The 27,795-nt window shown below is 43.3% G+C and overlaps 1 protein-coding gene across 7 annotated transcripts; it reads right to left on the bottom strand.

The window, feature by feature from the left end:
* si:ch211-246m6.5 (von Willebrand factor D and EGF domain-containing protein) lies at positions 1–27,795 on the bottom strand. Of its 7 annotated transcripts, XM_061676715.1 has the most exons (35): positions 27,626–27,794; positions 22,445–22,629; positions 21,101–21,329; positions 20,963–21,028; positions 19,919–20,151; positions 18,619–18,708; positions 18,417–18,549; positions 17,135–17,352; positions 16,304–16,377; positions 15,952–16,234; positions 15,141–15,334; positions 14,201–15,066; positions 13,986–14,125; positions 11,454–11,615; positions 11,260–11,364; positions 10,834–10,948; positions 10,100–10,365; positions 9,799–10,018; positions 9,600–9,737; positions 9,468–9,526; positions 9,194–9,314; positions 8,923–9,060; positions 8,528–8,838; positions 7,997–8,447; positions 7,822–7,917; positions 7,245–7,340; positions 7,076–7,171; positions 6,024–6,119; positions 4,799–4,894; positions 4,629–4,724; positions 3,840–3,935; positions 3,621–3,716; positions 2,799–2,896; positions 1,641–1,757; positions 1–403 (listed from the first exon to the last, which is right to left on the bottom strand). In XM_061676715.1, the coding sequence occupies exons 1-34, from the start codon at positions 27,699–27,701 to the stop codon at positions 1,677–1,679; spliced, it is 5,820 nt and encodes a 1,939-aa protein (XP_061532699.1). In that variant the 5' UTR covers positions 27,702–27,794; the 3' UTR covers positions 1–403; positions 1,641–1,676. The 7 variants fall into 7 exon arrangements, 6 of the variants coding, with proteins under 6 accessions (XP_061532699.1, XP_061532708.1, XP_061532673.1 ...); XM_061676724.1 differs by having other exon boundaries at positions 8,771–8,838; positions 9,194–9,526; XM_061676689.1 differs by having other exon boundaries at positions 9,194–9,526.

Below are 27,795 nucleotides of genomic sequence, written 5' to 3' on the forward strand. Positions count from 1 at the left end.
CAGATTTGTATTCTTTATTTATTTTAGTTTGTACAAAACAATCATTTCACAAAGACGTCATAAATTGTACCTGATTAATATATATACAGAACTGTGACACCGGCAACAAATAAATAAATGGATAGCTGAGCTTCACCATAAAATGTCGCTGACCCTTTAAATTAAATGTGGTAATGAAAAACGTGATGTTGACAAGAATAGTGTCAGCATTCAGGTATAGGCATACACAGAATATCATGTTAGCCATGTTTTAGAAGATAGACAGCTGCCTTTTTCAGATGGCATGTTGTTCTGGAACAAAAGTCTTATTCTTCAGCGATTGGCTTGGAGACAGCGGAAGATGAAGAAGATTAGCAGATGTCTTTCGATCACCACAATCTTGACTCATTTTCTAGATGGTCACCTGGAAAACCCCGAATATCAGATATCAGTCATTTTATGGACATACAGTATTTTACAAAAGTGAGTACAGAAATAAAAAAAACTTTGTTACAATGTAAGGTTATCAGTGTACAGCTTGTAACACAATGTAAATCTACTGTTCCCTCAAAATAACCACATCGCCATATTAACCTTCCAGTGAACAGTATGTCGCAGTGTAAGAGCGATAACACCAAATTTAAATTTAACCTGTTTCTCATTCACATTTGAGACCTTGTAAAGCTAACAGCACATCACAACAGGGATGGAAAATGGCTAAGGGGGCCCAATTCGGATATTTTTACTTTGGGGTGTACTTACTTTTGTTGCCAGTGCTTTAGAATTTAATGGATGTGTGTTATTATATTGTTATTATTATGTTGAGAGAACAGCAAATTTACACTGTTCAAGAAGCAGTACATTGACTACTTTATATTGTAGCAAAGTGTCATTACTTCAGCGTAGTCAAATGAAAAGATATATTGGTAATACAATATTTATATTACCAGAACTCTCCGTATTATCACAAGGACCCACTTCACTCACCACATCACTCCAGTCCTGAAGCAACTCCACTGGCTTCCTGTCCAATACCGCATCCAATATAAAACACTGATCAGGCACCTTCAAGGCCATCAGTAACCTCGCCCCGCGATAGCTTGCTGACCTCCTTCACGTTGCCATAATCTCCCGCTCTCTCAGATTTTTGTCCTCCATCCACGCCACTGTCCCTTCTGCCCGTCTGTCTACCTTGGGGGACAGAGCCATGCTGCTATGCCCCCCTTCTTTAGAACTCACTACTATCTGACCTCTGAAACACAGATTCATTAACCCTCTTAAAATCCAAACTCAAGACACACCAATTCCGGACTGCCTACTCAATTTAATATTTGCCATATCATTTGCCATTTTACTTGATGTTTTATGTTCTCTTATTTTTATTCTATTGCTTGATTTATTTTAACTATGTTTGTATGGTGACCTTGAGTGGCTTGGGCAGTGCCTTTTAAACAAAATGAATTATTATTGTTGTAAAAATGTGAGGGATGTACTCACTTTTGTGAGATACTGTGCAGGATACAGCTACCGTACTAAGTTTGTGATTCCAGCTCTCATGTAGGCCATGTTCACACAGCAGGCAAATTGGATTTGATATTCAAACAATTTAAAGGGGATCAGAACGGATTTGTTAGGTCCAGAAAGCAGCGGTCTGTACTGACCTATCTGCATGGGTTGCTATGGTACAGACGAAGGCATCAAAAAAGGCCGTCCTCAAAAAGGCCCAGCAGAGGATGTACTTCCTGCGGCTTCTGAGAAAGCACGGCCTGCCACCGGAGCTGCTGAGACAGTTCTACACAGCGGTCATCGAATCAGTCCTGTGTTCTTCCATCACAGTCTGGTTTGGTGCTGCTACAAAAAAGGACAAACTCCGACTGCAGCGGACAATCAAAATTGCTGAAAGGATTGTCGGTACCCCCCTACCCACCATTGAGGACTTGCACGCTGCCAGAACTAAGACAAGGGCGTGCAAAATCCTCTCGGACCGTCTGCACCCCGGTCACCAGCTCTTCCAGCTCCTTCCCTCAGGTAGGCGCTACCGATCAACGCAAACTAGAACTAGTAGACATTCCAACAGCTTCTTCCCTCTTGCGATCAACTTCTTAAACACCTAACCTATAATTCCATTACAACAAGCTGGAATTTTTTTATTTTTTGTTTTATTTTTTTTTGACTTGAGTTCGTTGTCACATTTCTGTGGGGCCAATTATGTATTACTCGTGCACTCACTGTAGTTGTCTCGCCATGCTGCACTATTTGCATATACTGGCCACTCATGTCAGAGTAGCATCTGCTCCATTTGCACACTGATTGAGGAGTATCTGTAACATTTGCACAACCAACATTGTCCCAGATGATCGCACTACTCGTCACTTTAAACCGCATACACTCCTTGACGTCTCAGCGCCCTTTGCACAATGGTCATTGCACCGGACTATTTCAATATTAGTCATTCGAACTGCTCTAAGTGCTAGAGGACTCTGCATCTTTTTGCACAATTGTTTTTTGTCAATGTCTTTATGTCCCCAAAGTGTTCTGTAAATTGACTGTCTGTTGTACTAGAGCGGCTCCAACTACCGGAGACAAATTCCTTGTATGTTTTGGACATACTTGGATGATGAAAGATGATTCTGATTCTGATTCTGATATGCGCAGGCGACATGGAATGCCATCAGTGGACAAATGGAGAGAACACATCCAGCCACACCAGACTGTTTTGACTTCAGAAAACCAATGTGGATATGACAAGTATTGGATTTGGAGCTCACACTGTGAACAAGGCCTAAAAATTTAGAAAGCCAAGTATACATTTCTCTTACCTTCTTTGAGCAAAAAGCACCTGAGAATCCGCTCCGACACGCACACACGTTGGGCCTCACACAGCGGCTGCTGTACAAACACTTTTGTTGACAGTGAGCTGAGGGATGAAAGCAATAGTAAATGTACAGAGCACTGATTTTCTTTTATCTTTTTTTAAAAAAGTAAGAAGTTGACGGTGGGATTGATGGTTTTCACCATGGGAAATTTAAGAGAACACGACGAGGACAAAAAGAAGTCTGAAGTGATGGAATTGGAAGTGTTAGTGGAAGAGGCAACCAAACATATTATTAAGATACAGAAAAGAAATCTATCACTTTGATAATTTGGGGGAAGCGAGCAACCACATAAAAGCCACACTTTGTTTAATTGAACTCAAGTGTAGCGCCATTGCACCATCATATTTACAGTATTTGTGTTTTTATATCCGTTGGTAAGGCCGCGGACAGTGATGTTGGGAACAGATCATTCTCGTCATTGTTGAGATCATCATGGGACTATAACTGTTGTTGATATGGCTGTTGTTGTCCCTATTGTTGTCTTGTCCCACTGCAGGTTGTTCAACCCCTCTATTCTGTTTTCTCTCTCTATCTACCCTCTGTCCCTCGACTCTCTCTCGCCATCTCAACCCAACAGACCAAGACAGGTCACCCCACAGAGCCTCTGTTTAAAGTTTTTTTCTTGCTTCTGTGGTCACATGCTTGCTCATGTGGGGTTTAGTTGGTTTCTTTTAATGTCTGAGGAGTGTGCTTTGAGACCTGCTCAATGTGTAAAGTGCCTTGATATAACATGCATATGTGGCGTACATTAGGATTGATACTCACGGATGTGGCACAACATTCCGTGCCAGCCCGGTGCACAGTGGCAGGTGTTTGGCCCGACGCACTCGGCCCCGTTCAGGCACTTTTGCTCGCAGCTGGCTTCAAGGACAAAAAAAAAGTGCCGCTGAGAGATTCACCATGTGTGAACAAATGAGAAGAATCACAAATGCGCGCGCGCACACACACACACACACACACACACACACACACACACACACTTACGTTTGTCACATCTCTTTCCTCGCCAACCGGAAGGACAGTCGCAAACATCCGGACCCACGCACCGGCCACCATTTATGCACATGTGCTCACATACGCCTGGAGCGAGGGCGAGAGACAGGGGTGGGTAGTAACCAAGCACAAATACTTGGTTACTTTACTTCGAAAATAAAAAAATAAAGTTACTAAACCACTTCGACATAGGTTAAATCATTGATATTAATCCAATAAACTCAAAACCTCAATGTTCTTTTATTTGTTATGAGCCTGTTGAGACATGCTCTGAAGGCGGTGAATCGCCTTCAGAGCATGCAGGCCGTTGAACTGATTGCAGCTGGAGTCCAGCTGCGATCAATTCAACGGCCTGAGAATAAATGGATTTGGATGAATCAGAATATTCACACACATGTTTAGGCATATGGTCAACATAATTGTCAGGCTATCGTGTGCTAGCTAAAGTTGCACACTAGCCAACACGCACTTTTTTAACTACCGCACACCACTGAAGTAAACTAAAAATATATGTAATTAAAATATATCTAATAAAAAAAAAAAATAAAAAACTAATTAGAATTCTAAACGCTCACTTAAAAAAATATTTGGACTTCCAATACTTAAGTAGATTTCATATCAGAAAATTACTTTTTTCTACTCAAAGTAGGCTACATCAAATGTCAGATAATTGGAGACTTTTATTCACATAGGCCTAACATTCTTCAAGGTGACTTTTACTTCTTCCAAACTTAACAAAGTATCGCTTTCAAGGCAGTGCAAACGCAACTAATGACAGACTTTGTTCACAGCGTCTTCCGGTGTATCCCTTCAGGCATGAACAAACGTTATTCCTCATGCACAGACCACTGTTTTTGCAGGGTGGTGTGCAGATGGCTGCAGGAGGAGGAGATACAATCAGTGGTGCTGCAGCCAAAGGATAGTAAGACTTATCCTCCTGATGCACTTACCGTTTTGACACTGGGCGCCGTAGAAACCATGAGGACACTCGCAGGTGTTGGGCCGAATGCACACACCATCGTTCAGGCAGACTGGAGAGCAAAGAGCTACAGAAAGCCAACATGAGCATAGAGACATCATGAAGACACAGAACACATAAGAGAAGCAACGGTTCTCGAGAAAATAATGAACCGTTAGGTATGCTCTGCGCAGGAAAAGTCGCCTTTATGGACCATAGTTTTCCCTATTTGCAATTCAATATTGCCGAGACAGATAAAAGCCCGCCTCTATGTATAATCAACTTGTGCGTCCATCCACTCACAGTAGTAATTGGATCCAGGGGTCAAAGTGCAGCTTACGCAAGCGAAGAAAAAAAAGAAAACAGTAAAATGTAATACATCCAGCACGAGGGAAGGAGATGAGATAAAGGTTTGACCATCTTATTTCAAATCCCTGGTGTGGATTAATTTTGGTTTCACTGTTTATACCATGACAAGGAAGTGAAAACTGTTGACAGACATTTCACTGTCTGCAAACGTTGCTTGAAACATGTCCCATGCTTAAAAGGAAAAACAAACAATATGAACAGGCATCTCGATAGCAATATGGATCCTGATGTAATGCTGGACACACGACAACTGAGCGATTATAAAAGGTAACACCTGCGAAACAAAAGTGTCCATTCAAAATACTTTTGAACAAACATACCATGCAATTTCATATAACCAGAAGAAAATAACTTGTGCAGTGACAGCATTTATTGCTAAAGATTTGCAGCTCTTTTCTGTGGTCGAAAATGTGGGGATTGGTCACTTAATGAAAACGCTCAACCTCAAAGTTATGTTCTGTCCTGCAGTACACATTTCTACAACGCTGTATTTCCCTATCTTTATGACTATAGACTGTATTTGTTTACATTGTTGTATGTTTACATTTTTAAAATTGTATTTTATACTGATGTATCATGTACTTTATACAAATAGTCAAGGAATAAGAGGCAGTTTACTAATTGAAAGTGTTGTCTTCAACTTTTAACTTGAAAGAAAAGTGTTATATTATTCAGTATACCAGCGATACTGGAATTTGTTCCTTTTGAAATGCATTTTTTTTGACAAGCAAAAATGTACCAAAAACTAACCGAAACCGTGGTCCAGAAACCGAAGTACGGACCATACGGTGTGTTAGCTGTACTGTTGCACCCCCAAGTACACATGACCGTCCATTATCCATGCTCACCGCTCTCACAGGAAGGTCCATTCCAGCCAGGCTGACACCTGCACTCATCTGGCGAGACGCACTGGCCACCATTGTGACAGTGGCGGCTGCAAACCACTGTGACCAACAACACAAACCAAAGCACACCCTTAACTCTTAAAAATGGCTAAGTCAGCTTCATCATAGATCTGAAAAGTAAGGAACATAGTACAGTGGTATCTTGATTTATGAGTTTATGACTTAGCAGCACAAAGCAAACAAGGAAGCAAGGAGCCGGCTCAGGTCCGCCCTCCCACCGGCATACACACAACGCATCCACAGAGATACGGAGCAGAAGAATGGCACAGAGGAAGAGGAGCGCCGTGTGGCGATATAATTTGTCAAGCTATATAATTTGTAAAAAGACTATAAGGTACCGTGGTAACATCACATATTTATATAAGCACATGAAAAATCATTAAAAAGAAAGAGCATGCAAAAGAAAACACCAAATAAAAAACACCCTTGAAAAAAACATGTTGATAATAAAGTATTTTGTATTTACCAATCAATTTTGTCCTGGGTTTTAATTATTTAATAATAAAAAAGCAAACATCACAAAAACACTTAAAAGTCATTAAAATTATTGAGATTTAGCAATTCGATTATGTCTCTGCCTTAATTATTAAAAACTATCGGTATCGGTATTGGTACCGGCGATACTTTCCCTGTATTCACTTGGTATCGGATTGATATTGAAAATATGCAGTATCACACACCAGTATTTTCAATAAATGGTGGTTTCTCTCCTTTTTTTTCCACTTCAATTGAGCGGCGGCATATCAGAAGCTACCTCATTACTCAAATTTTGGCTCCGAAAACAAGCAAAAAGAATATCTACCATCAGCTCATAACTCAAACAACTTGTAAATTTGGGTGCTCATAAGTCAAGGTACCGTTGTATACTGCTCACAAATTGCATGTGACTGTTGAGAGAAGTGGTCACACAGAAAAAATACCAAAGCTTGAAATCAACTGCGACAGCTATGGAATGTATGGAAGGTAAACAGAAGTTCCAGTAGCAGAAAACTCACTGGTCTCACATCGCGGTCCAACAAAACCATAAGGACATGAGCACGTCTGCAATCCTGTGCATGTGCCTCCATTTTCACACGCCAACCTGCACACAGCTACTCACATGGATGTTAATTAGTGGCAGGCAAGTGCACAAGGTTCGACCCTGGTGATGAAATGACTCTTTACCTTCCTGACAAGTCTCTCCATGAAACCCACTGGGACACTGGCACACTCCCGGAGCGACACATATTCCCCCATTCACACATGCTGGCTCACAAGTTACTGAAACAAAAAAAACAAAAAAAAGGATTGAAAGAATTGTCATTATCTTTGATGTTAATCTTTTGGGTGACATCAGTAAATATAATTTCACTTTTCTGTTGTGATTTATTTTTTTGTGTCTCACTTCCCTGTCTGCTTTGCTTACATCTATTCTGTCTCCCCTTGTGGCAACCAATCAGCACTCTCCAGCCACTCATGTCTTGTCTTAGTGGTGAGTTTGTTCCCATGTTTCTTTGCGACTTGGTATCTCAGTTGTTTTGTACTTTGCTTCATCGTTTTTTTTATTATTATCATTTTTATCCTGCACTTAGTTGTGTTTTTGTAATAAATATTATTTTAGGTTCCGTTTAACTCCCGTCTTCCTTAACTGCTTCACTGTGCTTGGCTCCATCTGCCTTTTTGCCTGAACGCTACCACGAGGAACCCTCAACCGAGCAAATGAAGCAAGGTATTTAAAAAAAAAAAAAAAAAAGCAATTTACCAAGTTGACAGTTTGAACCAGAATAACCCGCCTTGCAGAGACACGTGTTGGGTGCCGCACACTCCATGTTCCGTCCGCACGTGTGCTTGCAAACAGCTTGGAAGACACGAACAGAAGACAATTTAATCTAATCAGCCAAATTATGGTCAGTTAATAAACTCAAACTCAAACCCACCTCGACACGTCTTTCCATCTCCAGTGAAGCCAACAGGACAGCGGCCACAGCGGAAACTGCCATCCAATGCTTTATCACACTGGACACCAGGAAAACATGGCCGGCCAGCGCATGGCACCACATGTTCCTCATCTGTCACACGACTACCAATCCAAGCTTGGATGGAGGATGCGCTCTGGAGAAGGGGTGTCTGATTTGGAGTTGTCGGGATCAATGCCGCCTCTTCCCTGTCAGCAGGTAACTCAGACTCAGGCAGCGAATAAGACAAAGCTCCAAGAGTTCCCTTAAGAGGCCGTGCAGGTCTTTGAGACGTCCAGGGTTTGGTCCGGGTAGATACGATATAGTTGAGAAGGGGACGAGTTGTCTGCCTGGGCTTTATCACAAGGCCAGAATGAGTGATCAGGTGAAGAGACGGTGGAGTTACTTTGTAGGGTGCAGATTGTTCAGACCGCTACAACATGATGACAAACAGAACACGGTTTAGTTTAGACTTAATCATGCTTTTGATGCTTTTATCTGGATGAGACTCACTTTTGGGACTGTCACACGGGATACCACAAAGCCCCTGGAGGGTGTGGGATTGTCTATGTAGGTGGTATAAATAGAAAGAGCACTGAATGTTGATCTAACAACATCAACAGTGTCTACCTCCCTCCTGCCGGTACCACCCCCCCTCTGTACAGCCAAAGCCTGATGTAGTGTGGTATCTCTAGCGACAGACAAATGTTTGATGATGTCTCTAGAAGGCAGAGTGGGTAAGTGGAGGCTGGACACCTGGCTGGTGCTGTGCGGCGTTCGGCTCCTTTGGCCTGCTGTCTGCTGATGCGAAAGGTAATTGGACGCTAAAGAAACACAGAGGATGACACCATTTAGAGTGAGTTTTCTGTCAAATTGAACTGGGCTTTGACTGTGTTCAACCTCCATACCCGCCTTGGCACTCTTCATACAGATTCGCCCATTCCCATGAAGGCCGGGTGGGCAGCGGCCACAAACATAACCAACATGCGGTGATCGTCTGTTGATGCATTGAACGCCGGGGAAGCAAGGCCTGCTGGTGCATGTTTCTGTGACGGGGACAGGCAGAGAAAATGAAATTCGGAGAGGCAAAAGCACCCTTTACAAGAACTCTCACCATTTACTAGTTCCACTGATCCAACTTTTTCTGGGGACCTCCAACTAAAACTTGGTGTTCCTCACCTGCAGCTGGTTTTCCTGACTTTTGCATTACATTGGTGGTGCAGATTTGTGGCGGAGCAACCTTGACTGGGTCAGGTGTTATCACATTCGTATTCTTGGAAGTGTGACTGGTCATATGATTCTGGAAGACAGAGCTAAGGCTAAGTCCTGAATCCCTCCTCCAGGTTGTGGGTTGAGCCTGTGGCAGTCCAAGGGGTTCCGCTCTTGGCATAATCTTGGAAATCTGGATTCTAGAGTGAAGTGTAGTTGGGTTCTGCATCAGAACCTCCCTAACCTTGTGGACAGTAGTTCCTGGAGCCAATGTCGGCGTGATGGTGGCTGGCCTCATGTCCACTTTATAAAGGAGACTGATTATGTTTTGAGGACTTAATGAGTCCAACGCTTGTCAAAGTATGAGCATTCTTACCAGTGCATTTTCTACCATTTCCCTGCATGCCTTCGGGACAAGGACCACAGTTGTAGGAACCATGACTGTTGAGACAATGGACTCCTGGGAAACAAGGCATCTGCTTACACTCATCTACATCTTCCTGGCATGTTGCACCTGCAGACAGTTCAGAGTTAATGTACACTACAGGACACTAGATTCAGAATGAAACTGGTACCTGTCAGCCCTTCAGGACAGTTGCATCTAAATCCACCATCAGTGTTAATGCATTTTCCATCCGCGCAAGGTGCCAACAAACATTTGTCTACATCTTCGTGGCAGAGGTCACCCTGTTTTCCATCAGGACACACGCACAGGTACTTTCCACTGCCAGCAGGGAAGGTGAAATCAGTCACACATGTACCTCCATTCTGACATCCGCATGGTACCACATGGATCTATGAGGGAGCAAACCAATAATGTGCATCGTGCATCCAACAAACATAATCATTCATATCTGTTTTATTATAGGGAGCTACCTGAACAGATAAGGTGCTTTGGGCGTTGCACTCATCTGATAGCGTGAAGTAAAAGGTCGACTGAAGCCACTCCTCTTCGGGTGGTGATGGGACCCTCCAGATAAGGAGACCGGCTGGCGAGAGGATGGCACCCTTTGGTCCGTTAACCAGCTGAAATAGCAGAGCTGAGCCTTCTGGGTCTGATGCTGCGAACTGGAAGACAAAGTCCTCTCCGGAGAATGTACGCAGCTCGTCCTGAGGTTGATGGAAGGCGGGCGGCTGGTTGACTGGAAAAAAATATTGTTTATTCCTTAGATTTCTGTCCAGATTATTTTTTTATCTATTTTTTTTAATAACTGGTGAGAGTCTGTCAGTGCTGGCAAGTGTTAACATGATCAAGCATGTCATTTACTTCCTGTGGAGGTTAAACCACAGGTGCATGCTAGGGAACCTAAACCTCAGCTATTTTCATCTGCTAATTGAGGCAAACTGGGTCTCAGTAGGCTGACCTCACAGTAAGAGGAATTGTTGTCTGTCTTTCAGCAGCAGAAGCAGCGGCCACTCCAGAACACAAACATGATGTCATAAAAGGACGCAAGCACAGACGTGGACCCTCGCTTGCTGCTGCTGACTCTTTAGGAATGCAGCCACATGAGCATGTTTGTAGTAATTGTCAACATTCCTGCAGTCACTTAGTGACTGATTTCTCCAATAATGACAGGACTATGGAGACTTATGGCGGTACAGCACTGTACCTTGGTTGAGTGACCAGGTATATTTGGAGGTGTCTGGGTCACAGAGCAGGCACGGGCTTCCTGGATTTATGTCTCCTTCTGCAAAGCACATTCCATCTATGTTACACGTCCGGTCCTGCCAGAGACACATTCACAAAGAAATACACAATCAAAAGTTACATTTTTAGTTTTGCAGCTTCTAGCTCAGACAGGCTTCTCTTTGCGACCTTGTTCTATAAAACCTGTTCCAGTAACAACAACCTCCCCCCATCCACGCTTTTTTATGGTCACCAACAGCGGCTGTGTTGGGAAAGAGCAAACAATGTCTGCTTTCGTCATCAGTGGACCCCCACTGACCATCACTTTCCAGTATACAAAGGAAATTCAGGATCAGTTAACAGAAGAAGACCGACAGTGGCGCGGCTTTCAGTTCTTCATGTAAGTTACCTTTAATTTACAGATTCCTGAGTGAGATGCTGTGCACGCCTGACAAATTCCGTCATAGATTGTCAGCACCTTGGCAAAACTGTATTGGGCGCCGTCATTGGTCACCTGAGGAGAAGGTTGGGGGAACGATTAACACCACATGCAACAGCCACAAACCAATCTAAGCAGCTATTTTAGGAATAAAGCATCCATACACTGATCTCCCAACGTGCATACGGTTTGTCATCGATCATAAAGTCTTCTGTATGGACGGCTGCACTGCTCAGCAAGGGGACGCCGCAGTCCAACACTTTGGAGCTGAGGAAAGTGGCTTTCGTTCTCTGTTTTTCCCCTGGAATCCAAACGCCATTCACATTCTGGAGAGGGACATGTCCACATTTAGAGAGAAGAATATGATCTTTGGGAATACTTGAGCCATGTTTCCACCAAGCAGTGCAATTCATCTCAGCTCTCTACAGCATGATTTGGAACAGTAAACCCTCATCTTGCATGCGTTTCCACCACAGGGTGTGTAGGCATTAATGGTGATAGCTGCGGCAACAGTATGTAAAGCGTGTCATATCAAAGCATCATGACAGTGAATTCAACAGTGGAACCCAACAGAGTACAGTGCTCTAAGATGATGATAAGGTATGTGCTCCAGACATATGTAATCTGTGGTTGTGGATATACAGTCAAAAGTGTTACTTGTGTTAAGGACCAGATGATTCTGGCTTCACCAGTCCACAAAGTTGTCCACTAGCTCTACATACTGCATCTCCTGCCCATCACTAATACACCCCACCACTGCGCAGTCATCCATGAACTTCTGCAGATGACAAGCTCAAGAGTTATATTGGAAATCTGAGGTGTACAAGGTGAAGATAAATGGTCCCTTGTGGTGCATATCAGACAGGGTGCTCCCCAAACACACAAACTAAGACCTGTTTGAAAGGTAGTCAGTGATCCAGGAGACGCTGGATGATGAGACACCCACCCGAAGCAGCTTCTCATCAAGCAGAAAAAGGTTGGCTAGTATTAAAGGCACTGGAGACATCAAAGAACATCCAGATGTGCTTGAGCACGATGAATTCGTTAGGTGACAGCATGGGACACAAAAGGAAGGCAGGGAGCCCTCTTTAGGGTGCCTCCCTGCTGCTTTTTTTTTCAGCCCACACCACACATCTTTGTCATTCTTCTCGAGTTTGATCTACAGTTTATGACTATAAGAGCGCTTGGCTTTCCTCAGGGTCACCTTGAGTTTACGCTGGATCCTCTTTAAGTCTCTATCCCCCGATCTGAAGGCCGTTTTCTTTTGTTTGAGGAAGAAATTCAGATCAAAGTCAAGGGTTTGTTGTCGGGGAAGCAGCTCACTGTCCTTGCTGGAGTGATGGTGTCCTCACATAAATTGATGTATTTAGTTATAGAGTGAGTCACTGATGGTGTAGTGGTACACTCACCTGACTTTGGTGCGGGCAGCGTGGGTTCAGTTCCCACTCAGTGACGCTGTGAATGTGGGTGCGAATGGTTGTCCGTGTCTATATGTGCCCTGCGACTGACTGGTGACCAGTTCAGGGTGTAGTCCGCCTTTCGCCCGAAGTCTGCTGGGATATGCTCCAGCGCCCCACGACTCTAACCAGGATAAGCGGTGTTGAAAATGGATGGATCGATAGTTATACAGTCTGTGAGGTCATCAATGTTGTCTCCCATGTGGATCACACAATACATTCCAGTCTGTAGACTCAAAACAGTCTTGCAGGTCTTCGCTGGCTTCCTTCACACGTCTGTCACAGGAAGTCTTTGAACAGCATATTTGCCATGGAAATGAATTGAAATGCCATTAATCCATTCCAACCTCTCAAAAAAACACCCAAATTATTTGGGTTACATGTAATAATAAAGAAAAACAGCACTGTATGGTAAAATATGAAGAAAACATTATAAAACATCATAAAAAAATAAAGAAATACATCGGTTTTATGAAGTGTAATGAAGCCGATTGTCTCACACACGTAAGCAAACACAAACACACCTATGCACGCGTGCGCGCGCACACACACACACACACACACACACACACACACACTGTCATACTGTACATATTGATATGTGCCTTTAAGTGGCGTGGACTTGTGAGTGACGTCAGGAGCTGCAGTCTGTGGTTAGAGCAGTGTTAGCATCCTCCTTGCGAATGTTTTCATTTTGTATTTGTGTGTTTGACTGTTCAATAAATGTCTAAGTTTATCTTTTTTTTTTTTTTTGCATTTTACTTCGACTGGTGGTGAATCTGAATCTCGCAACTTGGCTCAAAACACAATGCAAAAAATCGATGACGTGAAGGCTCGTAATTCCAAAAACTTGTAAGTTTGGGAACTTGTAAGTAAAGTTACCACTGTCCATTGATTTATTCTGCCCATCCCTTTTCATTACTTGAACCTAGGTATGTACCTATGTAATTATCTGTGCCTTTGTAATTCATGCTTTTCCCCATTCCAATCTTGCTGCCGCCCAGTAGGGACGATTCTATGTACAACATTCAACATACTGCAGTATGTCTTATGCCGCTCTTTATGTATTGTGACACTCCAGATGGAACCCCAGTGTACGTACTGTATGTTTAAAATCAGCTATTTTGGTCCTCCAGAACTTTTGACAACGAAAACACTTAATAACACTGCATACATACTGAACTCAATCAAGGTGCTTGGTGGAAACAGAGCTTTAAATAGAACCTCGAGTTCACTTACCTTCAGTCTAGTGGCCTGGCAGCTCAGGCCATCAGACGCGATGAAGCCCAGACCAAAGACCCGAACTTTCCGGCAGTCGAATGTTCTGAGGTCACAGAGGCCACCATTTTCCAGATCACTTAACTTCACTGGCTGGCCTGCTCCAATGAAAAACACACACAGGAGGTTTCAATAAAGAGCATTCCCTTTGAAGTATGGTGATAGAGGACACTCACCAATGGTTACACTGCAGTCGTATAAACTGAAGCTTTGGTGACACTGGCAGCCAAACTCTGTGCACTTTCCATTGCTGTTGCAGAATTTGGGACAGCGCAGTGCCGTCACCTCCTCCCCTGGGCCCCCTGGCTGAATGAGCACCCCGTGGTCTCTGTGAGCCCGGTTCTCCAGCACCCTCCTTTCGCACTCGTTCGCTAGGTAGGGAACCATTGCCTCGTCCCAGCTCAGGTCATCTTTTAATTGTAGGTCCAAGATGCAGAGATTCACAGCCTCTTCAAGGCGACGTCCCAGCAGCCCACGGCACACAGTGCCAACTGTGGAGTTGGACAAAGCCATGTGGCACACCTCCAGCGCTTTGCCAGGGGTCAAGCCACTTGGTGTGGGCCACCGAGGCTGGATCCCCGGTCGTGGTTTTACGAGGTGATCCTCTGGGAAGAAGTAGGCGAGGTGCTCCAGGTCAGCCTGGCTGATTCTTTGAGAGGCCAGCTGGAACTTAAACATTGTCTGTCTCCTCAATCTAGCGTTAGAAAGCAGATGGTCATTTCTGAACTCTTCATCATTGTTGACATTGAAATGATGGGCCCTCCCATTCAAAGGATGACTGGAGGACATGTTCAAGATGCTTCCCTCTCTTTCATGACTGTTGACATATTCCATTGTGGTGTCAAGTGAGGGAAACACAGATGTATAATCCACATTGTCCTGTGCAATACAGTCAGAGTGAGTGGATGGACCAAACACGTTCCTGGCTTCTCCATCAGAGGGAAAAGAACTGTATCCTTTCTGGCACCGGCAGAAATGTCTCCTTTCCTCTTGTCTTGAACCTGGGGGTGTTTTATCGAATAAACTCTCACCAGGAGCTAACCTAACACAAACATTTATACATGTGAGTCAAAGCCAAAAAAGAACTAAATGACAATTAAATATCTTGAGACCAACCTCCAGTGCTCTATGAATGCATGCAAGTCGTCATGGAGGCCTTCGTAGCCTTGGATGTCGTTGTTAATATTGCGATCAAAGGTGCCGCAAAGGCCTTGCGTTTTTCCGTAATCAACACTTGGTGCCCGGACAGACAAGCTCATCCCCCAGTCGCCAACATCGGCTCGGACAAAGGCCCCGGAGGGAAAGATAATCTGCAAGAGGAGGGGCAGCATCTCATGCTAGTCCTTATTGGACATTTCTGAATGTTTGTAAATAGTTAAGTGCTAGGATATTTCCAAGTGGCAGAACGTGAGTGTACTGCTGACCTGAATTTAAATGATGACACAAACGTGTAGATTTTTGGGTTTCCCCACCATATATCCCCCAGAAGGCTTAGTTTTTCTTTCGATTTTCTTTAAAAAAAAATCTAAATTAATCCAGTGTACATAGTTGTACAGAAAAGATAGCAAGACCGCCGCCTGGTCACGAAGTAGCAACTTATAAAGGGAAAGTGTGGAAACATCCAGTCCAACATCAGTTTTTGAAAGAAATGTTCGGGTTGTATGGCTAGGGGGCGCGGCAACGGGTTTTTGATATGGGAGATATTACCGTCCCCCCTTGGCGATTGGATTTATGATGTAAAGATGTACCACTCGTTGTTTTTGGAGCATTGTTGATCACCGTCACCACCACCGCCCCCATTGACCTGGGGGACCGTCGGGGGTGCCATTTAGGGCAGTTGCATAGGGTGCCATTCAAGCCAGTGCCGCTACTGCCTAAGTCACACAAATATTGATGTTTCTGCTGATTTGCAAGACTGGATACCTACGGTGATCTTCTTTCCTTGATGAGATTCCAGCACACGGACATGGCGGCCATTGCCGTGCTCTCCGCCAAGGACTTTCACAGTGAGCTTGGGCCTCGTTTCCTGTCGTTGGCCATTACACATGTCAATGATGGCAACATCATTACCCTCTCGTGCCGCAATGCCACAGCTGCAAGCCACGGCGTGATGTCGGCTGCCGCAGTGCCACTGCCGGGAGTGAACCTCAAAGTCCCGAGCAAGGCTCAGGTACAGCACAAAGGTGCCAGTCTGGTAATTGTCGTAGTGCCTGCACAATAATGTGAGAGGAAGTTGGTGAATGTGAGTCTTTTTATAAGGTCGGTCTGTCCTTCAATACCTGCCATCCAGCGTAATGATATGTGGGTCCGTCAGTGAGTAGCAGATAGAGGTGGGAATGTCCTGAACTGTGACCTGCAGGCAGGAGAAGGAGAACAAAGACAAATGGGGGGTTTGTCTAATGAAAATTTGACCCCTGGCTTTGATCTTTTCATTAAAAACAGATGAAGTTGTTTCAGAACCAACAAGATGACAAAATGATCATGTAAGAAGATTATCCCGCACCTTATCTCTCTGACAGTCTCATGAAGCAGTTAATAACTTGTGTCTATATAAACAGAGAATACCGTTCTTTAATTTAGTTTAACTCAAATTATACATTGGATTGAGTCGCCTTCATGAAAGTCTTGACCTTCAGTGATCCCACAGCATTCCTCAAGGACCTCCTCACTCACTCTGAAGGGGAATTGGACTCCTTCAAGACTCCTGAAGTGTCTCCAGTAAGGTAACGGGCCACATCCCATATTGTGCTTTCTTTTTACCATTTAATATCTTAGTAATGCAAAGTTTGTATTAGTCAAAATACCCCAAAGAACAAGTATTTTGATCGGGAAAAATATCCTTTAGCACCATAATTTCTGTTAGCTGATGATTGTTTTTTGGCAAAAGCGAAAAAATATTTCTATCACAGCAATTAAATATTGTCCAGAATGTGTCCTTTAAAGCACCAACAAAATGCACACACACTTTTTGCTTAAACTAGTCAGGATTTCTGAAAAGAAAAACCTGGAAAACCCTTAAAGATATGTTTCCATCAACTCTGGAAAGAAGTGAAGAAAGGCACCCACACCAGAAATCAACGTTTTATGTACGTAACACCTGTAGAACTCACTTTTAGCGACCTTGGAATGTAGCTCCTCCACAACCGTGATGTGCTGAGTTCGGGCAGGGAGCTGATCAAACTGATCCGGTTCCCATCGCGCGTGAAGTCAGTGACTGCCGTGATGAAGAATGACGCCTGGCCGCAGGTTCCCTTGCTGCAGGGTGTCGGACGGAGCTGCACCTGGCAGGTGGACAACGCCACATTGGAGACCTCATGTCCGAGGCCATCTGTGGAAGGAATGGCAAAGAAGAGCAGAGAGTGAGGTGTTTGTGTGTTGCTATCGACGGATGACAAACAGCCCAATGATGTGTGAGGCAGCAATGTTACGTTTTAATCACTGTTAGTTTTACCTGTATATGAAGATAATGTCTGTATAATGGGTTGCTATTCTTCTGTCATAATTCTGACATTGATGGTGTCGTAAAAAAAATCCATATTAAAAGTCTTCAGTGTTATGCATGTGATATACCAATTAGTCAGGAATGCAGAGTGAAAGAGATTACTGTTTCTGCTCTCCATCACTCTTGACTGTTCTTTGGTCTGTATTTTGGGTGGTGCAACACATGCAACACAATAGCAGCAGAGTGAACATTGAATTTACCTTCATGGTTTAAAGTTTGTATAATAAATACAAGTAATAATCTCATCAAATTAAGTTGTAATTTACTGTTTGGATCTCGACCTTGATTTGAGCTAGCTCAGCAATTCTCAAAGTATGGTACTTAGGCTCCCTCTTGTGGTATGCAAAAGAATCGGTGCCTAAGTACAGTTCAGTTGTATTTAACTTTTAAGCTTAATGTATTTGCTTTTGAACTTGAAGTACTGTTTAAGTGTTTTAAGTAGCGTTATATTTATTGTCCTCTTTAAATAAATTGTTAATGTTCAAACTGTGCAGGTTACAGTGGTTTTAAATAATGTTAAGTATATTTTTTAGGAATAAAATCTCTGCCCTGCTTTTGAAGATCGTATTTAAATTGTCTTTATGGTGGTATTTGGATAGCCACGTTTTTTTTTTTTTTTTTTTTTTTTTTTTTTTAGTTTGTAATTGGTTTAAAAAGTTTGATAACCACTGATCTAAAATATGTCTCTTCCATTTTGACCCTAGTTGTATCAGTTCATACATTCTTTGAGAGAAAATGTATAAAAATAAGCCTTGATGCACGTCTGCATGCTTTAGTTTAATTACATGGTTGTCTGGAATTCATGTTTTTTTTTGTTGTTGTTATAAGAGTTCCTCAACCCCCAACATTAATTTACACGTTGTTGATTAGTGAAAAGCAGCTAATCTCACCTGGGTTCTGCACACCCAGCACCAGAGGGACTCCGCAGTGGTTAAGGTCGTAGCAGGGGAGAGGCACCGTGCTGTGGACCCTGACCTCGTGCTCCTTGCCATTCTCTGCTATTTGAAGCGACTCCACAGAAAACTGGAGAGAGGAAGTAAAATGAAGTTTTCTACTTCTCTGCCTTCGCTTCACATTAGAGTGCCTGTTCACCTTCAGCCCGGCGTAGAAAGCCTCACTCTCCCTAGGAGAAGATCGGCTGTGGGTGACATTGATTTGGAATGTGGACACGCTGCACAAGAACTGCAAGACAAACATTAACAATATTTGACTGGTGATGTCTCACTTGCAGGTTTTCTTTCCAGGACCAGACAAGATGTTTGTCATCCATCAAAATATTCCCCAACTAGCACAGTGACAACATTAAACTGACCTTGGACTCTGCTCCCCAAACAACTTATGTAGGGAAAGGTGCTGGGAGTAAGCCTACTGGAGCATGATACAGAAACAACTAATCCCACCCTAGAGCCCAAATATGGCAGACCGGCGGGCCACAGCTGCGCGGCGGCGAGCTGTGAGTATGACCTCACCTCAGTGTCACCTTTTCATATTTCTTGGTAATAAGTAATTGCTCCAGGAAATTAACCGATAAACACATTATGCTGATATGATCAACAGAGTGCGTAATGCTAAAAGATGTTTCCTGCTACTCGAGGGAGACAATCGTGACACCAATGGCGTGCGAAAAGCATGTCATTACTCGTTCCTTAGACTGACGAGATGATTACAGCCTTGTACATGGCAGTATCGTATTATTTAAAAGTTTAAAGCAGGGGGTCCAAACCTTTTCCACTGACGGCAGCATAACGAAAAATTTAAGGATACAAGCGCCACCTTGACATTCTTCATTTATTAAGCATCCTCAACCCAGTCCATCAAGCAATGATACTATACGGTATTACATATAGTTATCTTCAAAAATGGCTACCATGCAGATTTCTTTTTAAAATGATTAGGCAAATAGTTTAGGATTATTCCAGATTTTAGGATGGTCATCTGCCCCATATCGCACTCAAATACTGTAGATCTGCCTCTGCACATGGGAGATTTCCATGTTTCAAACCAAAACAAGAGCAATCTGTAATATGATGACCATTTTTAAAGCAGTTACTTAAGGATCATTAATGTGATGTGTTAACAAATTGGACCCTGACATCTAGCAGAAAGTGACGCAAACCATTTTTCCTTTTGCAATTGAATTATCTTTATTCACCAAGGCTTTATGAAGGCTGCAAATGCTGTTTGGACACCCCAGATTCAAACATTTATAGCAACAGCAATGAAAAACTGCAGGGAATAAGGGAAACATGGCTATGTAACCTGCAGCATCTTATATAACCTACCTGGACACCTCCCATTACTGTCTATCTTTTTAAAGGCTGAACCCTGGCAGGGAGAGTTCATCTTCATTCGCCAAATGGTCAAAGTTAAAACGGCTTCTGGCAAGAATTACCGTCTCTCCTAGCCTGAAATGAACGCCGTCCATTTCCACCAGCGAGAAGGGCTTCACTGTGGACTCTTGGTGGATCTCTGCCTTCATGCTGTTGCTGATGTGCCGTGCCCAAACCACATGGAAGCCTAGCGGTAGACTTGATGACGGCAGGATGAAGGAGCACCTTAAGTGGACGCTGTGGCCGTTGAGCTCTGAGCTGATGAGTGGCCGCGATGGTAATGACGGCAGCACGGCTATAGGCAAGAAGGCAATCAGACGGTTAGATCAAAGACTGGGGCTGGGCGAATAATTGCTCTAATCGATTAATCAAGTATTTGGGTCAGGACGATTTTTTCCCCCCAAGAAGTTTTTAGCAAAGAAATAGCTCTCTATTCGTACTACAAATGCCGCATAACAGGGCTTTCAGTTTAGGGGGAAATGTAAAATGTAACAGGGCACGCCGAAAGCCTGAGGTTATAGATGTAGAGGCGTATTTTCTTTGCCAAAAGTATATATATATCCATACAGTATATATATAGGATGCAATCAATCTTGTTTACATTTTTGTTGGGGATGAAGTTAATGTCACAAGGAAGCAAAAGCTTTTTGTCAGGTTACTTTCACGTTTACGATGTTTTTTTTGTTTTTTTGTCACATATTAATCCCAAAGGGAGCATTTAAATAAGGATTGTGTTTACAAGTACATTTCCTCAAAGAGGAAGCACTTTTATTTTCATCTTATCTACAGTATAAAGAAAAACATAATTTCTTTCTGTGATACCGGCTTAGGGTTAGTTAGGGTTAATGCAGGAAACAATGTATAAAAGCCAGTGTTTGGTTTTAGGAGAAATAAATTAAATTCTACAAAGGGAAACAACAACAATCAAAATTTAATTTGAATAATGTAATTTGCCTTTTCTTTTTATTAAAGGGGAGAAAAATCTTTTAACATCGGAAATCCGATTGTGGTGGGGTAAAAAATCTGAGACTATTTCATAAGGCTGTATCGCCCAGCCCACGTAGAGACGTTTTGACAGCAGAGTTATTCTCCTCAAGTGGGTTCACCTTTGCACCGACCGTTGACCTCCACCTCACCCGGTGGGCAGAACCTGGGCGCCAAAGTTGGAGCAACTGAACGGCAGATAGATTTGAGTTACACATGGACAAACATTCCCAACAGAACTGTGCAGCAGATGCGCACACCTTTGGCGCAGTATCCCATGCATCCTTGAGTGGGCTGCAGATAGTAGAGCAGGAAGTCGCCACAGTTGCGTATCGTGATGGGGATGCGGAAGAGGCAGCAGTCTTTAGTGCTGCCATGGAAGAACTGCCAGGTGGCACAAGCAGACAACTGGAGGACCTCGCCGGGCTGCGGCAAGGACTTGTCCTTCAGTGAGAGCCACACTGGCGCCTGCGTTCCACAATGATTCATCTGCCGGGCCAGTGGCGACAGAGAAAGTTAAAAAGGGTGCTAGGACACGTGTACCAATGTGTTTCCCTTCCTCTTCATCCTTGTTACCTCTTATCTAAACTAAATGTAGAGTTAAGGCTTCTTTATACTCGCGCTGACGTCACTGCGGCTATCCCGCACGCAGTTTGCCTTTATACTCGAGAGCAAAACGCGCGCTGTTTTGACAATGTGCTGCAGTTCTCGGAGGCGTCGCTACGGCTGGTATTGGCTAGGACACCACAGGGTGGAGTTTAATCTGCATTTTATGGCCAATTCCGATAGCCGTTTTTACTTTCCGGAACAAGGAACAAAGCAACAAAAATGGCGACCGTGGAACAGTGCCTGCTGGAACAAATGCACTTCGATGACCAGATGATGCGTTTAATTATATTACAAAATCGATCAAAAAGGCGATGACCACTAAATGAATGTCGGGATGGTGTTCTTGAGGAACCAAGGGGAAACCTGAGTACGTCATCACAGCATGTGACTAAAACGGACCAATCACGACAGATGATCTCCACGGCATTCTGCGCGCGGCGACAATTTGTGCCTTGTGTGCGTCAAGTATAGTATAGGACGGCCCAGTGCGTCGGTCACGTGATGCAATGCGGGTGCTGTCGCCCGCGCGAGCGCGGGAGTATAAAGAGGCCTTACTTTCTGGTTTGCGGATCTCTTAAATGAGTCTATTTCTCCTTTTAATTTAATGTTTCCATGCACCACGGTGTCCAAGAAAGCATGTTCTGGGACCAAGGAATTCATATAATCATGAGTAAGCTAAACAGACATTTGGATGACGATGTGCACATTGGAACACAACAATGTTCATGGTATTGTTGTTATTGCTTTGGAATAACAAAATCTAAATTTTATAAGGCTCATTCTTGGCCATTTACTCGAGATTAAGTATACACGGCTGTTGTAGTTTGCCAAACCGGAAGAGGGTAAACCGCATTATCCGCAATTGATATGACGTTATGTGCAAATTTCTTTCTACCCTCCATCTCAACCCAACAGACGAAGACAGACGGTTGCCAATAAAATTGACTTGGCTTGTGTTCATAATCCCGACAGGAGATGCAGCAATTTGGGCATACCTCAACGCAGGTGGTTGGCATCTCGGCGGGTTTGTTGTTGAGCTTGAATCGGTACCAGCCCGGTGCTAGCGCGTGGTCACAGACCAGGTCCTGGATGGCCGTATTCTGTATCTCAGTGGAGTCAAAGTCGATGCTCCGGTAAGGGTTCCGAAGTGTACGATGGGCTCCTGTGAAACACTCTGGAGCTGAGGAAACCGAGAGGAAGTACTCTTTAGTTTTGTTTTGTGGTTAATCAGATTATCATCAGTGATAATTACATACTGCAGAGACATGCTATGCTTAACCTGTCGAAAGGTGATGCTTTTTAATTCTACTACTTTGCATGGAAAATGTTCATATTTATGCTTCCTCAGATTTAATTATCATTGAAATTTACTGAAATGTAGTTGACGGTTAGGTCACTATCTGGCAAAATTCAGAATGACTTGTTTAACATCCATCCATCCATCCATTTTCTGTACCGCTTATCCTCACTAAGGTCACGGGCCTGCTGTAGCCTATCCCAGTTATGTTGGAGCGAGAGGCGGGGTACATCCTGAACTGTTCGCCAGCCAATCGGAGGGCGCATATAAACAAACAACCATTCACACTCACATTCACACCTACTGGCAATTTAGAATCTTCAATCAACCTACCACGCATGTTTTTGGGATGTGGGAGAAAACCGGAGTGCCCGGAGAAAACCCACGCATGCACGGGAAGAACATGCAAACTCCACACAGGCGGGGCCGGTCCTCAGAACTGTGAGGCAGATGTGCTCTTGTTTAACACGTTTTCAAAAATAAGCAGCTGACAAAATGTTTCTATTCTATGCACCCCTGTGACCCAACTTTTTGTTTCGCGGTGCCCCTATATCGCATATTAAAAAATATATATTTTTTGTAAGTCTTGTTACTCTTTTATAGTGTTTGTAGAATATTTTTGGGTTATCCATTGCTCTTGCTCTCTCTCAACATATGTGTTTCAATGTTTTGTATTGTTTTAAAAGTGTGTTTAAAGACCTTTGAAAAAACTAAGTGCCATAAATGCTACAAAAACATGCCTAGGGTATATTTAAAAAGGGTATTACTATACTGCGAATTTCACTTGTTGTTGGAGTGGTCTGGAACGTAACCCTGACGATGGAAGGGTTACTGTACAAGCACTTAAAAAGTCAATTTTCCATAATACAGTTGTACAAGTATGTTCTTTTAAGGAAACTACTTGTATGAGTGAAATTCATGCTGACAACGCTTAACTTAATGTGAAAAAAAGCCAAGCAGACCATCCAAATCCACCAGATAGCTGTGACTTTCCAGACCGTTACACTCACGTCTCACACCACCTGTTCGGGTTCACATCGTAATCTAAATAAAGAGAACAGGATGTTCTTTCACCTCCTTCAGAAACAAAACAAACACAAGGGATTTGGGGGGCCTGACTGTGTTATTTATTGCTAACCTGTTTGTCTCACCACTGACTTGCTCGGAGGTCATAGGTCATCCCAACAGACATGTTAGATGAGAGACAATGGTTGAAACTTAGGCTCCTGGCTAAACTGCCTCAATTGGGGGCTTAATGAGTTTACAGAGTCTCAGGGGCAGGGGTGTGTGTGTGTGGGGGGGGGGCTCCTAAAGCAGCCCCTGTGGAGTGAAGGAGGGCAGGGAGTGTGAGTACAGGGGGCCCGGCTGCCCAGATGTGCTCCTCCAGTTACTTAGAACACAAGATGATTATCGGGAAGCGTGGCCTTAGCACAACTGTAGTTTTCATTTTTTCCCCCAGAGAGGCTGTCACTCAGCACTTGGACACGGACCAGGAATATGTACACAGTTTAAGGCACTCTAGAAATGTCCAACTCGCTTTAGAGCTCTTTTTATTATTTTATTTTTTTTAAACAACAGTTGACATTAAACTTTATGATTGCAAGCTTTGAAGTTTCACAGGAGGAAAAAGATGTGAGCAAGATATGTGGTCAGGAACAACAGAGCAGAGATGAAAATATCAAGAAAAAAGAAAACCAGAACACAAGCTTTTGCTGCTGTCCAAACAACGGCAAAGGGGCCGTTTGCGGCCTGGCATTTGCTCTTTAGCAGTCCGCGGCATACACTAAATATATACACTTGCTATATTGCGGTTCTTCTATTGCGTATTATTTTTCATATTCATATCATGAGTAACCCTTGTATTATGTTGAAAAAAATACATTGATTATGTTGCGGGGCACTTTGACCCGTACTGTGTAAATCCACTCAAAACAGTGAAAACAAAATGGGTTAAACCAATAACAACTTTATTTTAGATTGTATAAACATTTAGAAAAGAGACATGCAATACATTTGTAATTCCAACACTATATTTAAGAACTATTTAGTTAAAGTTTTTCCCTCTTTACAAACACATTATTTGTTTCATTTAACTTAAACATTTTCAGTGTTCTCCACATGATGGACAGAATGTAACAGTGTGCTTTCTGCAGATGTAATTCTTGCATTTCACACAAGAGGTACTTGTTTTACTGTCCTCTTGTAACATAGTCAGCTTTCTCTTCTGAAGTTCATCTCCAAGGCGGTAGGATAAAGAAGTTGTCATAGTATCCCCTGATTTTTCTCAGATACTCCTTCAGTTAGCTTTCCAGTGTACATTTGCATATTCCATGCACAGCTAGATTTTACATCACAGGCTGCCCATATTTTGATGCCATACTTGGCAGGCTTGTTGGGCATGTACTGTCGGAAAGGACAGCGCCCCCTGAATGGAACAAGGCGATCATCTACGGTAACATCGGGACCGGGATTGTACAACAAAGGTAGAATTTCGATCCATTTATCCCATACATCTCTGATCGCAGCTAGTTTGTCACTTTCACGTCAACCAGCTCTGGTGTCGCAGTTGTCAAATCGGATCACACGAGAGATCGTGCAAAATGTCTCCAGAGACATTGTTGCTCGAAAAAATTGGCCTTCCAGTGTCTTCATTGCATAGACTTGCAGTTGCTTCTCCCTTTGACCTGTACACTCCAGCTAATACCAGAATTCCAATGTACGCATGCAAGTCAGTCTGGTCCAGTGGCTTCCTGTTCTCTTGAAATACACGCCTCCCTTCCAAGTTGGTCATGTCCAGTATAATCCTCTCTATTGGTGGGATATGAAGAGCTGAAATGCTGATTGAATGCCATGGGCTCGTGTGATAGCAAATCTCGTAGGACCAGGAGTCATTTTGATGACAGTGGAAGATTACAGTCTGCTTTGACTTTGGTGTGGTGATGTTAACCATTTTATATTATCATCTTTAGATGCCCATGTCCCCTCTGTGGATGATGATTGCTGCATTCCTTGGTTTTCATCTGATGGCTAGACAACGGCAGACTCCTCCTCTGAATCCTCCTCATCGTAAGAAAATTGACAATCTGGATCATCAATAACATTGTCCTACGTCTCTGAAAGATCCTCTGTCTCTGAAATGTCTTCCTCTGCATCACTATCACAGTTCAAAATCTGTGATAAAGCTTTTCGAGATGTAAAACTTCTGGAGCTCATTTTTGTTGTGTTCGTCAAAGAGTTGACACGAGAACAGTAACAAGGACAAGGGAGAGAAACTTCCTCCTCTACACACACCTGGGTCTCTGAGTCTGAATGGCTATTCAGATGCAATCCAAATAAAGTACATCAAAAAGACATGTTAAAGACAATAAGACACATTAAAGTGTGCGGGTCAAAATGACCCGCAACATCATCTTTGTAGACAAACTGCACAGACATTCCACAACACATCACAGTGTCCAGATTTTGCACACTAGTTCATGACCCTACATGAGGAAAAGTCACGAAATTTCATGAAGAAGAAAAAAAGGATAACCAGTACTTGGGCCAACACAAAAACTGAAATGGGTCAAATTGACCCAAAACATAATACATGGGTTGAATAATTAAAAATACTGCAGGATTTGGAGTGCAGGCTGTAATTTCTTTGTTTTGAAATAAACACTTCACAGGCTAAAATGTGTCGAAAAAAAGAAATCGAAAAAAAAAAGAAAAATTAATGAAAACACTTTACAAGGAATCGAATGTACATAGTGTACAGTAATACTGCGTATTCCTGTATGTTTAAGAGTTTAAAAAGTGTTTAATAGCATAGAAAGTGTTTATATGAGTATAGCAGAGGTCAATAAGAGTGTGGGGAAGATTAATAAAAGTCTGGGGACGTTCATCCAGCCATCCATTTTCTACATCGCTTATCCTCACTAGAGTGACGGGTATGCTGGAGCCTATCCCAGCTAACTGTGGGTGAGAGGCAGGGTACACCCTGAACTGGTTGCCAGCCAATTGCAGGGCGCATGTAAACAAACAACCATTCGCACTTAGATTCACACGACAGGCAATTTAGAGTCTTCAATTAACCTACCATGCATGTTTTGGGTATGTTGGCGGACACCGGAGTACCTGGAGAAAACCCACGCAAGCATGGGGAGAACATGAAAACTCCACACAGGTGAGGCCGGATTAGAACTCGAGTCCTCAGAACTGTGAGGCAGATGTGCTAACCAGTCAGTACACTCTACTAAAATGCATATTTCAGTATATTATACTGTATGTGCTTTTTTTCTCGGTGTGAGAGGATTTCATTCCACCTGGAGAAGTTCTTACAGCTCCAAAATATGTATAAATAATTACATAAATGTGGTCACTGCTTCTTCAATTTCACCTATTGCGGGGGTGGTCAGGAACCGGGCGTTTTTCATAGGACCTCTTCATCTTCCTAACCCCTAATAAACACACCTATCATGTGCACTCCGAAATGCCATGGGAATTCCCCCCCGCATCTCAACCAAAATATCCACAGCCTGTTCAAAACAAAGGAACGTGATAAGAATGAAATATCTGACGTGCACTGCTCCCAATAGCACCATGGCTGCGAACACAGGGAGCGTTACATTTAAAAAAAAGTGCAGTCAGTGTTGACAACATAGCCATTTGGTCACAATATTTACCGGCTTTTTATGACCGCTCTAAGCGACTATTTTTCGAAAAAGCTACAAGCAACTGTTATTCCCGTTAAGAAACAGATGACATGACTGGAAGAGGAGCCCGGTGCATCCTCAGGGGTGGGGGAGATATTGCAAATTTCATGCTTCCAATTCTGTTTTTCCCAAGCCAAAAAATCATTTGGATGCCGCTGCCCGGTGGATGACCGGATTTCACTCACCGTGTTGCGCAAACGTCTGCGCCGCAAGAAGCAGCAGTAACAAACCAGACCTCAAAACGTGCGCGGAACTCTTCATGGCTGCGTGTGAGGGTGGGAAGGGGTGGGGGGTGGGGGTGGGGGGACAACAACAGGCGGCCTTCAGTGGCGAGGTTCCATTGGAGTTCTGGCGC

Source organism: Phycodurus eques, chromosome 1 (genome assembly GCF_024500275.1).
Source record: "Phycodurus eques isolate BA_2022a chromosome 1, UOR_Pequ_1.1, whole genome shotgun sequence".
Lineage (NCBI taxonomy): Eukaryota > Metazoa > Chordata > Actinopteri > Syngnathiformes > Syngnathidae > Phycodurus > Phycodurus eques.

Bases quoted from the DNA above. Each gene is read 5' to 3' on its own strand.
- si:ch211-246m6.5 (XM_061676689.1), bottom strand. From the start codon at position 27,701: ATGAAGAGTTCCGCGCACGTTTTGAGGTCTGGTTTGTTACTGCTGCTT. The intron at 21,330-22,444 runs GTATGCCCAAAT...CTGGCCCGGCAG, and splicing joins TGCCAACCACCTGCGTTGAG to ATGAATCATTGTGGAACGCA. The intron at 18,550-18,618 runs GTGAACAGGCAC...TCCTCTCTCCAG, and splicing joins CTTTCTACGCCGGGCTGAAG to TTTTCTGTGGAGTCGCTTCA.